Source organism: Eublepharis macularius, chromosome 4 (assembly GCF_028583425.1).
Source record: "Eublepharis macularius isolate TG4126 chromosome 4, MPM_Emac_v1.0, whole genome shotgun sequence".
In the NCBI taxonomy this organism is placed as follows: Eukaryota; Metazoa; Chordata; class Lepidosauria; order Squamata; family Eublepharidae; genus Eublepharis; species Eublepharis macularius.
In genome coordinates, this window is record NC_072793.1 from 56438398 (window position 1) to 56452141 (window position 13744).

At 42.5% G+C, this 13744-nt stretch overlaps 1 protein-coding gene across 1 annotated transcript in view; it reads right to left on the reverse strand.

Annotated features, from left to right (window-relative positions):
- The window catches only part of LOC129328245 (rho GTPase-activating protein 7-like), a 99336-nt gene extending 92964 nt beyond the window's left edge, over nt 1-6372 (reverse strand). The window contains exon 1 of the mRNA XM_054977177.1: nt 6258-6372. Coding sequence (XP_054833152.1) covers nt 6258-6372 — 115 coding nt within the window. The remainder of the gene's footprint in view (nt 1-6257) is intronic.
- Between the last annotated feature and the right edge of the window lie 7372 nt (nt 6373-13744).

Genomic DNA, 13744 nt, shown 5'->3' on the forward strand with positions numbered 1-13744 from the left:
AACTATGTATACTTGTCTGAATACTGCTGCCCCCCTCCCACAAGTATCTGTTTCTCCACAGAATTTGTAGGTTTACCATATAGTTGAAATTTCAGTAGGGAAAGGAAGAGAAAGGCAAGACAACATTTACTTCTCTAAATAGACAGAATAAACAATAATGGAAGCCTCAAGACCACAATGGAAAGTATAAGTATAATCCACATGATCTTAGATGTGGGAACCCATTTAGAAAGCAAGAAATTTGAGTAACAGACATTCTACAAGATCTCTTTCAGTTAATGTACAGTATTTAAAAATTGATTTACTTTCAGAAAAAATGCAGAATTATGAGGAGAATATAGGACTGAACCCAAATACTGTTGCTGTAGTCATGAGCTGAAGAATTTTTTATTTTTATTTTTTAAAAAATAATAAGCGCCCAGGTTTCTGTACTAATGAGTTTATCCACCTTCTTAGTCTTGAATTATTTCACCAATAGGAACAGAAAAGGTATTGAAAGAAGAATAGAAGGAAAAAGGTGCAATTTGTTGAGTTTTGAGACCTTTTGCCTCAAAAAAAGGAACCTCTCTCCTTTGTTTCACCCAATGACATCACCAGCTAGGGGAATATCCTACTTCATCCATCATATTTGCATGTGGGGTCACAGTTATGGCATCAGCAGCCAATCTGTGAGCTCTTTTCCTTTACAGTCTACACTATAACTGTTACATCACACACTTGCCTACGCAAACGTAGAACAGAGTCTAGGATGGCGGTATGCAGATCCCACTAAAGTAACCCGAGGGTTGAAAGGATCCAGGAAAAGTGGCACAGGCTCAATGTTGGGTACAGATAAAGGAAAGAAAGGGGCTTAGGTTAAAAACATAGGTGCTGGAACCATACAACCTACCCAGATGTTGGCCACCTTTATTTCCATACATCACTCTGACTCTTAAACAAACTAATCATTTTATGTTAGTTGCTAGTTATTTTATGTTGTTTTAAGAATTTATGTTATTTTAATGCTGTTACTTATTATTTAGCATCCAGTTTTATTTATTTCAGCTGGGTACCCATGTTGGTCTGTAGTAGAAGACCAAGATTCGAGTCCAGGACCAGTAGCACCTTAAAGACCAAAAAGATTTCCAGGGTATGAGCTTTTGAGAGTCAACACTCCTGAGTCCTGACAAAAGACTCTCAAAAGCTCATATCCTGGAAATCTAGGTGGTCTTTAAGGTGCTACTGGACCCAATGTTTTATTTGGTGACCTTAGGGCTTTATTTACCTTTATATTGTAATCTGCCTCAGAGACTTATTCAAAGTTGCCAGATGCAAATATTTTTTAAAAAAATTATTAACAATGAATAATTATTCTCTGGAGAACTGTGCCATCACCACTTTCCTAAGAGCCCAGTATTCAGCACAGCTACTATTACTCCTTTCCTCTACCCCACCCCCTTCCTCTAACAGTCAAGAACCCGCCAAGTCTCAAACACTGTTCCCATTTCTCAGAAGAACCCTGGAACCAATTCAGCCTTACCCTGCTACCCCCAGCAACACACTTTTCACATACTTCTGTAGGGGGCCAAAATAATCTGATTTCCTAATATTCATCAGAAGGTGGGGAACTATACCGAATGGAATTCCCCAAGATTTTTCTAGAAAAATGTCTACTGAAATATATATTGTAGGGGTAAAAAAAATATGTAAGAAAGCTCACATGAAATATGGTGACAACACATTAAATAATACACACTATTTAAAAATAAATAAATAAAAGGTCTAAAATACAAGCTTTGGAAGTGATCTGAATTCCTAGTGAATTCCTAGTGCTCCAGCATTGTTAACTTTGGACTTAGCAGGAGACAAAGGAAAAGATGGGGGAGGGGATTCTGAGATGCTGTATGGAAGACATCTAGGCCTCCAACATCCTTTCAAAATGGCATGTGCCGTTGTGGAAAGGATGAAGCGCTGGTATTCATCTTCTGCAACAAAAGAAACAAAATTCTCCTTTTGTAGTGTAAGATGCCAGGTTTGCTTAATATGAGTGCTTTACTGTTGCAAAAGGGAAGAGGAATGTTTATGTTGTAGATTGAATTGAAATGGGAACCAAAGAAAGAATATCACCCTGGATCCCACCACTGGCAAGAGGACTGACAGCTGGTGAGAGCCTGCTTCTCCCTTCCTTTCATAAAGATCTCATTGCTCAGCTGTCATAGCAGATCCTGCCCAGTGACTGGAGAACACAACGGGAAGGAGAACCTGGCCCCAGTCATTGGCCAGAGAAAATCAGTTCACTCCAAGTTTGTATTCTGTGCCACTCAGCAAGAAATCCTTCTCTCTGGGGCACAGACTCCCTCCTCCCTTTCTATTTTAAACTTTTGAGCTAGGATGGGATATAAATAGAATAAAAATATAATTAATGAGTAAAATATGTGGGGAAAGTGATGGGGAAGAGGCAGGAGAAGACAAAATCTTAGAGAAATATTTATTTATTGCATTTCTAGACCGCCCTCCCCATCAGATGGGCTCAGGGCAGTGAGTTCAACTGTGAAAGAATGCACAAGCAGGCCTCCCACCCAGCTCCAGTAAACACAAGTTCTTGAAGCACCTTCTCAGTTCCCTGAGGTCCATAAAGAATACTACACTCTGCATTATATATCATTCCTTGCATGATGAAGATGAATCCCATCACTTCATCATTCCACATGCAGGGAGATTCCTAACATTCCTTCCCCTGATGCCATTATTTCTGCTGTAACATTTGAAATACAATTTGAATTCTCATTTCAATTTTATATTTGAAAAGTGTTCAGAAACTGCAGCTAGTGCAAAATGCTGTGGCTAGGCTGCTGGTCAGGCACAGCAGAACATGTGACCCCAATACTACAGCCATTACACTAGCTACCAGTCCTCTCCTGAGCCCAGTTCAAGGTGTTGGTTTTGCCCTTTAAAGCCCTGCATAGCTTGGGACCAGAGAATCTGAAGATCTGTCTTCTCCCATATGTTCCTGCCTGGGAGTTAAGATCACAAGAAGAGGCCCTTCTGATTTTCCCATCAACTAAAGAAGCCCTCAAGGACGACCTTCGCAGACATCTGGACCAAGGTGGTTCAGCGCTGCTTATATCATTGGACTTGTCAGCAGTGTTTGACACAGTCGATTACGATCTTCTGACACCGCCTCGCCAATGTGGGGATACGAGGGACTGCCTTACAGTGGCTTGTCTCTTTTCTCCACAGTCGGGGACAGAGGGTGGCACTTGGGGGAAAATTGTCATTCTGCCACCCTTTGGTGTGCGGGGTCCCACAGGGGGCAATACTCTCCCATTTACTGTTTAACATCTGCATGCGCCCCCTTGCCCAGTTGGTGCGAAGTTTAGGGCTTGGGTGTCATCAATATGCAGATGACACCCAGCTGTATCTGATGATGGATGGCCAGCCTGGCTCAGCCCCAGATGTCCTGGAACATGTGTTTGCAGCTGTGACTGGTTGGTTGAAACAGAGTTGACTGAAACTGAACCCAACAAAGACAGAGGTCCTGTACTTGAGCTACGTAGGGACTCTGGCTCCCAGCCCTCGATGGGGCACAGTTTGTGCCAGTTCCAAGGGTTAAGAGCCTGAGGGTGACCCTAGATGCCTCCCTGAAAATAGAGGCACAGGTCACAGCTGTTGTCAGGTCTTCTTTTTTCCGCCTGCAGCAGAACAGTCAACTTGTCCCTTACCTGTCTACATGTGACTTAACTACAGTGATCCAGGCAACGGTCATCTCTAGGTTAGATTACTGTAATTCAGTCTACGTGGGCCTACTCTTGAGCCTGACCCAAAGATTACAGCTGGTGCAAAATGCAGTGGTGTGCATTATTATGAAAGCACCAAATAGGACACATATTACACCAATATTGCACTAGCTGCATTGGTTGCCAGTGGAGTATCAGATCAGGTTCACGGTCTTGGTATTGACCTATAAAGCCCTGTGCGGACTGGGGCCAGCATACCTGAGGGACCGTCTCTCCCTGTATATTCCCCAGACGACCCTCTGATCGGGAGCAAAGCAATTGTTATCAGTCCCTGGCTCCAGGGAGGCCCGCCTGGCCTCAGCTAGAGCCAGAGCTTTCTCAGTCCTGGCTCCTACCTGGTGAAACGCTCTGTCTACCGAGACCAAGGCCCAGCAGTATCTACTATCTTTCCGCCGGGCCTGTAAGACAGAGTTGTTCCGCCAGGCTTATGGCTGAGGCTGGGCCTCCGCTGGCTGGAGGATACAACATCTACCCCCCTCCCTGTGAAAGCTGCCCACCACTGTTCTTAAGCTGCTGCTATATTCAGTTGTACTGTTGTATTATTTGTTATTAATTGTATTGCCGCCATCAGGAAAAAGAGTGCTGCTATTTTTGTGCGATATTTTGTTTTTGATATGATGTTTTTAAATGTTTTAATATGGAATGTTTTAAATGTTCTTAATGTTGCTATCCGCCCTGAGCCTGCTTGCGGGCATTTGTATTCCACCTGCTTGCGGGCATTTGTATTCTGCCATACAAATAAGATACAAATAAATAAAATAAAATAAATTGGTAGATACATGAGATGGGGCCTTTTCAGTGGCAGACCCCCAATTCTCAAACAACCTCCTAGGGAGATGCAGCTAGCCTCGTCACATTCAATCTTTAGGAGACAGCTGAAGACAGATTTATTTTGAGCTACATTTGATTGATAGATTTAGATTATGATTTTAAGTTGAGGTTTTAGTAAGCTGCCTTGAGTGCTGTAAGGTAGAAAGGTGGCTAATAAATGGCCCTTTCCACACGTCCTTAAAGGGACGACTCACTCACCGAATGCTGGCAGCTTTTCTCCTTGACTCCAGATGTCTCAGTTTTCAAAACAGTTGCAGGCAGTTTGGCTTCCATTTTTTCAGTGCCTTTTTTGGGAGTGCACTTTCCTACGGTCCCAAAAAAGTGCCCCCAAAAATGTGTTCCTAGGGCCTTTAACAGCTTTGTCAGACCTGCCCTACTGAATAAAGAGCCAGCCCTAAAGAAGAAGAGGAAGTATCCACCTGGTCTAATAACTGTCTACGAAGCTAGGCAGGGCCTAAGTATGCTTGAATAATTTTTTTAGTGTTATAGGAGTCTAGTTTTACAAACACCATAAGCATCAGTACAGATGACTATTGATATATGCTGTGGTAGGTAAGTCTTCTATTAGTAAACCTAATATTTCCCTTAAATTGGGTGGATCCTAACCCATAATCCTATACCTCTACCAAGCAAAGTGTGAAGCCTTCCTTCACCCTAAAGAGGCTTCCCTCAACCTAAGTGGCTCTTCTATTGAAGGAGGATGGTTGGACTACACCGCATTAACTAACAGTCATTATTTGTCACAAAATTAAAGCTTAAAAGAACTTTTATATTAGGAAAAGCTGACTCTCGCATTGTCTGATTTTTAAATATACAAGAATATAATCACTCTATTCAGCTCATAAATGCAATGTTCTGTTAAATTTGCTGCACATCTGTTAAATTGCTGCAGAACAAGCTACAAAGCCAACATTTCCTTTAAGAAAAAAATGTTCTATAACAAACAGCCATGTTCTTTGGTGAAAATTGTATTTAGAATAGGTTTTTCAAGTGTCAACTTGATATTACTAGATTTCCCCACTGAGTGTCATTGTATCAACATATTTGTGCACTATCATATGCTGATTAAAGAGTCACTGGGTTTTCATCGATGGCTTGTCACAGAAATGACCAGAGCAGGACTTATAAAGAAGCACAAACATTTCCACCCAAGTGTTTTAGGTTGTTCTGAGGTTTGCGAAAGAAGTCTTCAAGTCACAAATGTTTAATAGTTGTATGCCAAAGTGAAGGGTATGTTGGACATTTTGCAATCCAAGGTTTCATTTAGGATTTTGCATCTAGCTTATAACATATTTGTCTGACACATTAAGTGCTAAATCTGTTTGTCATTGTGTATGGAAACTGGTTCTTTGCGTCAGAGGTTATGAAAGCAGTGACCACGTCAAAAAGCAAGTGCTGCTTTGCAAAGTGCTGGAGAACAAATGTGTTGCAATTCTCATTATTGCTCTGGTGTCGTGCAGACTGCAACACCTCAGGGAGACCACAGAGCTACAAAGCCACACATACTTAGTACGCTAATACCAACTTACACCAGGAAGCAGCTCAGCTCCCTAAAATACTTCCTCTGAATTTGGGTTTCCGTGGCTGCATTCAGGGCTGTGAAATGAAGCTCACTTTGCATTGATAAGATTACAAGTGAAAATAACTGACCTGATAAGCGCTTTTCTCGTGCACTCTTCCAGAACACATCCCATGCTTTGTTGGTGGAGACCCTGATATGCTCACTGAAAGATCTCCGCAAGCGCAACTTCCCTGGATATGCCATCCTTCTAAGAAATCCACGGAGACACAGCTAGCCCATTACAATCCAGCAGTCTGAGCTAATCCACAGCAAAAATAAATACCATAGTTGACAATTCAGTTCTCTCAGCTTTCTTCTTTCAGACCAGTCTGGGAAAAAAGTTGCTCTATAAGAAAGTCTGCATGCAATTTGTTAACACCCCTCAGAGGCCGGGATGGAAAGAGGAGGAGGGAAGAATCGGGAGGAGAAAGAGTGAGAAACTCCTTCTAAACAATCTGGGGTCGGACTGAAGAGGAAATAGCAGTTCAGTGGAGTCCCCCCTGATTAGAGCAGAGACGAGTTCTGCACCTCAGCTGCCACATTTTATAAACATGTTAATTGCTCCGCTGTGCTAAAATAAAAGAATTCAGAGACTATACAACATGTCAAGCAGTTCCCTGTACCACTTCCACATATCCAGTTTAACAGAGAAGTAACACAGCTTCCTCATTTTCTCTTATTTCATTCTTGTTTGTATGGTGCATAGCAATAGATGCCATCACATTATTGCTAATAATAAGTTAGGTTTATCCTGGAGCTCACCAGATTGTCCACCTTGTCTTCCATCCCAGCTAAATAATGCATCAATACTCTCAGGCTTTCAAACCATCTTCTTCATCAATCTTCTTCTTCTTCTTCAATCTATATAGATTCCCCAAATTGAGTGCACAGGAGGGAGATGGATTGTGTACTCTAGGAATTTTCAACTTCAGGTATATAGTATTTGTTATTTCATTATGACAATAACATAGAGAGAAGCTGTGGAACTTGGGCAGTCATGTTGCAAATGACAGCCAGAATGCAGGAACAACTTCTTTAATGTGTTTAAGTAGGTGATTTCCAGAAATACTGTTTTGACATTTCCTTCACAGCCAAACTACAAGTGACAGTGGCCACGGGTCCATCTAATGCCATTTTAAAAGCAGTCGTAGTTCTTTAAAAATTACCATGGATTCCCAATATGGATTGTGTGCACAGCGTGGCAACCCCAGGAATTCTTGTTCCCATTCATGTTCTTCAGGTGCCAAAACAGTGCCCCTCATTGCTGTTGCAGCACTGGAAAAGGCATGGGGGGGGGGGCTCTTGGGGCTGCTTTGCCACACACACATTCTGGCTTGGGGCTCCATAGCAATCTTTAAGGAACTACAAATGGTTTTAAAGTGGATCCATGGCCACTGTCACTTATTGTGGTAAGTCTGAAAATGTTCTTGTCCTTCTAAGATTAGAAAGATATTTTTCTCTGGTTGTTGCAGAGACTATGCTACCCACCCACCCCCTTTCCCAGTGCAGCATCAACACATCATTGAAAATTGCACTTCAGTGGTGCTACAGCACTCATTTGCAAATGACTTCTCCACACAGGAAAATCTAGTTATGAATGATTATGACAATGCAACAATAGCACAATATCAAATGATCTGTGGATGCAGCCTATTAGAACTTGCCACATGCAACATCCATTTACAGCTGTATTTATTTCTAGGTATTTTATACGAGTGCATCACTTCACAGATGTTCCAGTTTCCAGAATGGACCATTACCGGGCCGGGGGAGGGGGTGGACTTCCTAGCATATACCTAGGACATTATTTACTCTCCTATTTGCATCTCATTGTTTAGTTTTCTATGCTATGCAACATTCAAACATCAAGCCTAGATCAGTTTGCCAACAAAAGACAACACAGATTATCCCCTTATATTAGCCAAGTATTACAGATTAAAACCCAAGTGGTGTTACACGATTGAATAGGAATTATGAGTAAAACTTTCTTTAATAGTTCTCTGAATTTCCTAGCTATCCATAAAGAAAGAGGCAAAAGCAGAGATAACAGCGAATAGAATATGCAGCAGCAGTTTCTCAGTTTTCTGTGCTAAAAGCCAGCTGGGTTTGTGAGGCCAGAACAGACATTGTTCTAGATCTTATACTGTCCAATTGCTTCCTGCTGTACTGCCCTTCACACCCCATTCATTCACTCACTTCTAAGCAGAAAAAAAGCTGTAAATTGGAAGAATTTGCTACCACTTTAAGGAAAGCATTGCAGTTCCTCCGTCGCAACCTCTTTCTCACATCCCATATAACTTACTAATAGGAATTATAAGACTAAATTGTCTTGCAGGATCAGATTAAGCCCCATCAAATCCAGCCTTGTTTAATTCCAACAATGGCCAGCCAAATGCCTATGGAGTATGGAAACTTACAAGCAGTTTCAAGAAGACGAAAGCCACTGCTAGTTCATTTAGTTAATGTACTATTGGGCTTACATGTTGACAGCCACCTGTGAAAGTGTCTGTAAAGGTATTCTTCCTTTAATGACTTCGTAATATAAATGTAAAACCTATAATGGGCCAGAATGTTCTTTCAGAATATAAAGAATCACAATAATCAGACATTAACATAAAAAGTACAAGAGCAGCTCAAAGATAATGGAAGCTTTCCTTCAAGAGAGTATTCTATGCGCACTAATGAGAAGAGTTAAAACTTCATACGGCAATTCTTCCTAGCTCAGACTTAGTAAAGGATTTAGTGCTTTAGCTGTAGCGACAGCCATCTGCTATTTGGACACATAAAGCAACCAGTTAGACCACTGGTTTATCAAGGCCGGTACTGTCTGCTATGGCTGGCATCCAGGGTCTTAGGGAAAGGCGTTTCACATCATATCTACTACCAAATCCTTTTAACTGGAGATGCCAAGGATTGAATCTGGGACTTTCTGCACACCAAGGCCATGCCCCCTCCCCATGTTTTCTTGTCATAACTTGTAAATTCATATTGTAAAACCAATCTTAAGCAATAGCTTTAATACCACGGAACATCAGCTCCCCTTCCAATTTTGGGAGATGTATTACCCAGCACTCAAAGTGGAAGCTAACAAAGAGAGGCAGATTGTTTCATTTCAAATTAAGCAAGGCTCAGTACAAAAACAGAGGCCACTACATGCCCTGAAAAGCTGTAACCCTTCCATGCCCAAATAGGCTCATAACTTGAAACTACTACCCACATCATTAATGCTAGAGATGAAGGGATGACCATCTCTCCCCTTTCCACAGTTAATAGTGTGGGAATGTTGGAGGTTATTTTATCAGGTGCTACTGGACTCTTTTCTGTTTTGCTACTGCAGACTAACACGGCTAACTCCTCTGGATCTATAATATTTTTAATAGTTTTTTAAACAACTTCAAACAGAAGGGTTGGATCCAGGGTAAATTTTCTGCTCACATAAGGCACTTCTGTCAGTTGAACAGAACATTCCTGCCTTACTTGTCTTGTGGCAGCCCACTGATCTCCTCAAAATGCTGCTCTTTTAGGACAGTTGGCCATCGGGAACTAGAGATGGGCACGAACCAGAAAAAACGAACCATGCAGTTCGTGGTTTGTCACATTTCACAAATCACGAATCACAAACTTTCACAAACCTGCCTTGGCTTGTGAACCAGTTTGTTTGGTTCGTCAAATCATCACTTCTGGGTCAGCAATCATCCCTTCTGGGTCAGCAGAAGGTTACTACTGGGTCAGTAGAAGGTCTGCAGAAAGTCCATCCCCTGTTGCTTAGGAAACTGATGGATCGGCGCCAGGCTGTCTGCAGTGATGAACCAAAAAACAAACCAAACAAACCAGCCTAAAGTTCATGGCGGTTCATCAGAAATGGGCTCTAACGAACCGCCAGTTCGTGAACCACGAACCGACTTGGTTCGTGCTCATCTCTATCAGGAACACCATGAAAGGCAAATCAGTGGTTTGCAGCAGGAAGAGGGAATTAGTGGAAATTACCCAACTCCTACCATTAGCAGAAAATTTAGTCTGAATCAAACCCTAAACAACTAGTGCCAAACAATATAAAATGTAGTGCTAGACAAATAGGTACAAACGACCAAAAGGAGGAGTGCTTTCAAGTCATATCTGACTTATAGCAACCCTTGGTAGAGTTTTCAGGTTTGCCATTGCCTGCTTCTACAATCCTGGTCTTTGCTGAAGGTCTCCCATCCAATTACTAACCAAGGCTGGCTCTGCTTAGCTTCTGAGATCAGGCTCACTTGGGCTATCCAGATCAGGGCACAAACTCCCAAGATAGATTCAATATTGTTTTCAAGCTTACTGCACACTACTAGACTTTACACATAGTTATAATGTTGACAATTGTCAATCCATATTTTGAACATTGCCCACAACTATGTTTACTTACAGGCCTAGATATATCTATGAAGATATTGCTCTGAACAACATGAAGGTGCAAAAGAAAACAGATATCATCTTCTCATCTAGTTTTTACATTAAGAACATTCTTCCAGCCACCCAGACCCTTAGCTTTACAGTGAAAATATATTGACTAGATAGTCAGTAAACACATTTCTGAAAATGAAGAGCGATGTTCTTAATATTGCAGTCAAAGCTCTGATGTAAGTAGGCATCCAAAAGCAAGACTTTTTGGAATATTCTCAAATCAATACAAAAACTGAATAAACCAAGCAATATATAGTTCAGCACTACATTGTGATTTAGAACAATATATATTCTATATTGTACATCTTGTCACAGAGGGCTTAGAACATCTTAGAGCCTAAGTGTGCATGTGAGTGTAAAATCCTTTGAATAATAAATTAATGTTCTAAAATCTGAAGTGGTTTCCATAGCAGTTCTTTTAAAAATACAACCACAGATTTTGAGAGGTCTGACAGATGTGTTGAAACATAACTAGAGTTTGTGCAGCTGTTTGTGAACAGAAAGTTAAGCAAAGATAACAAATGCCAATTCTTCATTCTTCATTAGAGTTTTATATGGATCAGGTAGAGCTTGTATGCAAGACCACAGAGAGCAGTTAAGAATATTTGCCACAAGCAACAATCAAAAGCAAAACCTCCAAGAATGACCTCAGGATCTGAAAGTGATAAAAAAATGCTTCAAGACAGCTGAAGAAAAAACGGGTTGTCCTTTTAAAGGTAAAGGTAGTCCCCTGTGCAAGCACCGAGTCATTACTGACTAGGGGTGTGCGCTTTGGGAATCCGATTCGGTTAAAATACCCGAATTGGATCCGATCCGGAAAGCTTAGGGATTTCCGAAACAGGGCCAGCATGCTGGCTCCAATTCGGAAACCCCAAAGCAAAGCTTCCCGAAGCATTAGTAATGCTTTGGGAAGCTTTGGGTTTAAATGCCCATTTCCCTGCCGCTGCGAGCAACAGGGAAAGGGGCATTTAAACCCCAGAATCAGCTGCTCGTCGGGGGCTTCCCCCAATGAGTGGCTGAGTGCCAGTGCTGTCGGGGCCAGGAAACTCCTCGGCCCCGCACCAGCAGATGAAGGAGGTGGTGGGGATGCAGGCATAAGCCTGCATTCCCCCGCTGGGTGCTCCGTTCACCCACCAATGTCGGGGCTGAGGAGCTCCTCGGCCCTGACATTGCCCGGCAAACGGAGGCGGCGGGGATTGCAGGCTTAAGCCTACATCTCAGGAGGCGGTGCGGCAGCAGAGGGCTCCAGGCCGCCGCCACCACCACCACGGCCGCGGCAATCCCACCGCCCAGCTGATGTCCCTCTCGCTCTCCCTCCAACCAGGTAAGTGAGTGGGGGGGTGGGGGGCTGCCGTGGGGGTGGAGGCATTGCGGGGGTGGTGGTGTAGAGGTTGCCCCATGGGGGTGGGAGGTGCAGGTGAGGGAGTTGCCCCCCTCACTTCGGTATGCTCCGAATATTTAAAATAGCATAATTCTGAAGCAGCTTGCCACTTCAGAATTATGCTATTTCCGAAATTTTTTCCCACTTCAGGTAAACCTGAAGCGGAAAACCCGAATATTTTCGGGCTGCACACCCCTATTACAGACACATGGGGGGATGTCACATCATGATCATGCCAGGTGCAGAGGGCAATCTAAACTCCCCTCTGTTTGGAGATCAGGGGGCAGGGCCACCAGCCATGTCACCATTTTCAAGAGGTGCCGGAACTCTGTTCCACCATGTTCCAGCTGGAAAAAAGCCCTGGTTCCTTCTATATTTCCTCCACCACCACATCTCCCGACTGCCTATGTACATGAAGTGATAGTCCCTGGTCACAAGTTTACAATCTAAAATAGACTGTATATATGAGATTAAGAAAAGAATGTTTAGAGGGGCTTTTTTAAGATACAGATGAAGCAAATAATACAAAGAAGAGAGATATACAGGAAAGAGAGAAGCCAAGAACCAACAGAAGAAAAAGAATGGGAATGAATTCCCAAAGAAGGCAAGAAAGAAAAGATTCTAGAAAAGTATTCTTGCAGATGTTAAAAAAGCTAAAGAACAATGGCTAAGACTTGATGATTCCATGACCCCAAGAGGACTGTGCAGTTCAAACCTAAACATGTTTACTCAAAGTTTAATAGAATATACTCCCTAACAAGCAAGTTCAGGGTTGCAGTGTAGTTTTCTCAAAAAGTAGCATGCAGTGTAGGGTTGCAGATCCAGAATGGGAAATTCCTGGAGATTTTGGGGGTGGAGTCTGGACAGGGTGGGATTTGGGGAATGGAGGGACCTCAGCAGGATATAGTGCCATAGACTCTACCCTTGAAAGAAGCCATTTTCTCCAGGGGACCTGGTCTCTGTCAGCTGGAGATCAGCTGTAATTCCAGGATATCTCCAACCACCAGCTGGAGGCTGGCAATCCTAATACAGTGCCACAAGGCCAGACCAACTGATTTAGAAACAGATGTCATCTTGCAAGATGGTATGAGGGTCAGCTGCTAGTAGCAAGTGCAAGAAAGCCTCCCTTGGTAAGAGCAAGCCTTGCATGAGTATATGCAAGTCTACGGATCCCAGCCAGTGCTTTGTGAGAGGGTAGCTATCTTGGGCCACTTTCAGCACATTTTAAAGAACACAGTTTTCCAGGAAGTATCTTAAGAGGAAGAAAAATACTGTCTATTTTGACACCCTGTCTGGTCAAACTGAACAGACCATTTATGGTTTCAGGGTTTTGTATCTCCTGAAGAGTGGCCCCTCAAAAATTACAAAGTTGGTATAATTGATTAAACAGCAGTTAAACAACAACAGCACAGAAGTTAATGTTGCTTGTGATGGAAAGAGACACCTTAAAATAAACCCTATCTTTTCATTGCCAACTGCCTCTCCTTTCTGATATCTTCCTCTTAAACATTGGCATTGCATTATTAAAGTCATGTTGTAGCTAGCACTGGCCAGAAAGAGACATGAGACATGAGTCTGTCAGCACAAGTGTTACCTTTTCCTCACAACACCCAAAGCCCCTCATCTATACAGCAAGTTGATAAGACACAGTCAGTGATGTAGTGGAAAGCAGAATCTACCTGTTTACTTATTAGCAACAATCAATCTTTCATTTGTTTAATATAAGACTCTATGGTATTCTGAAGTCTGCAGAACCTC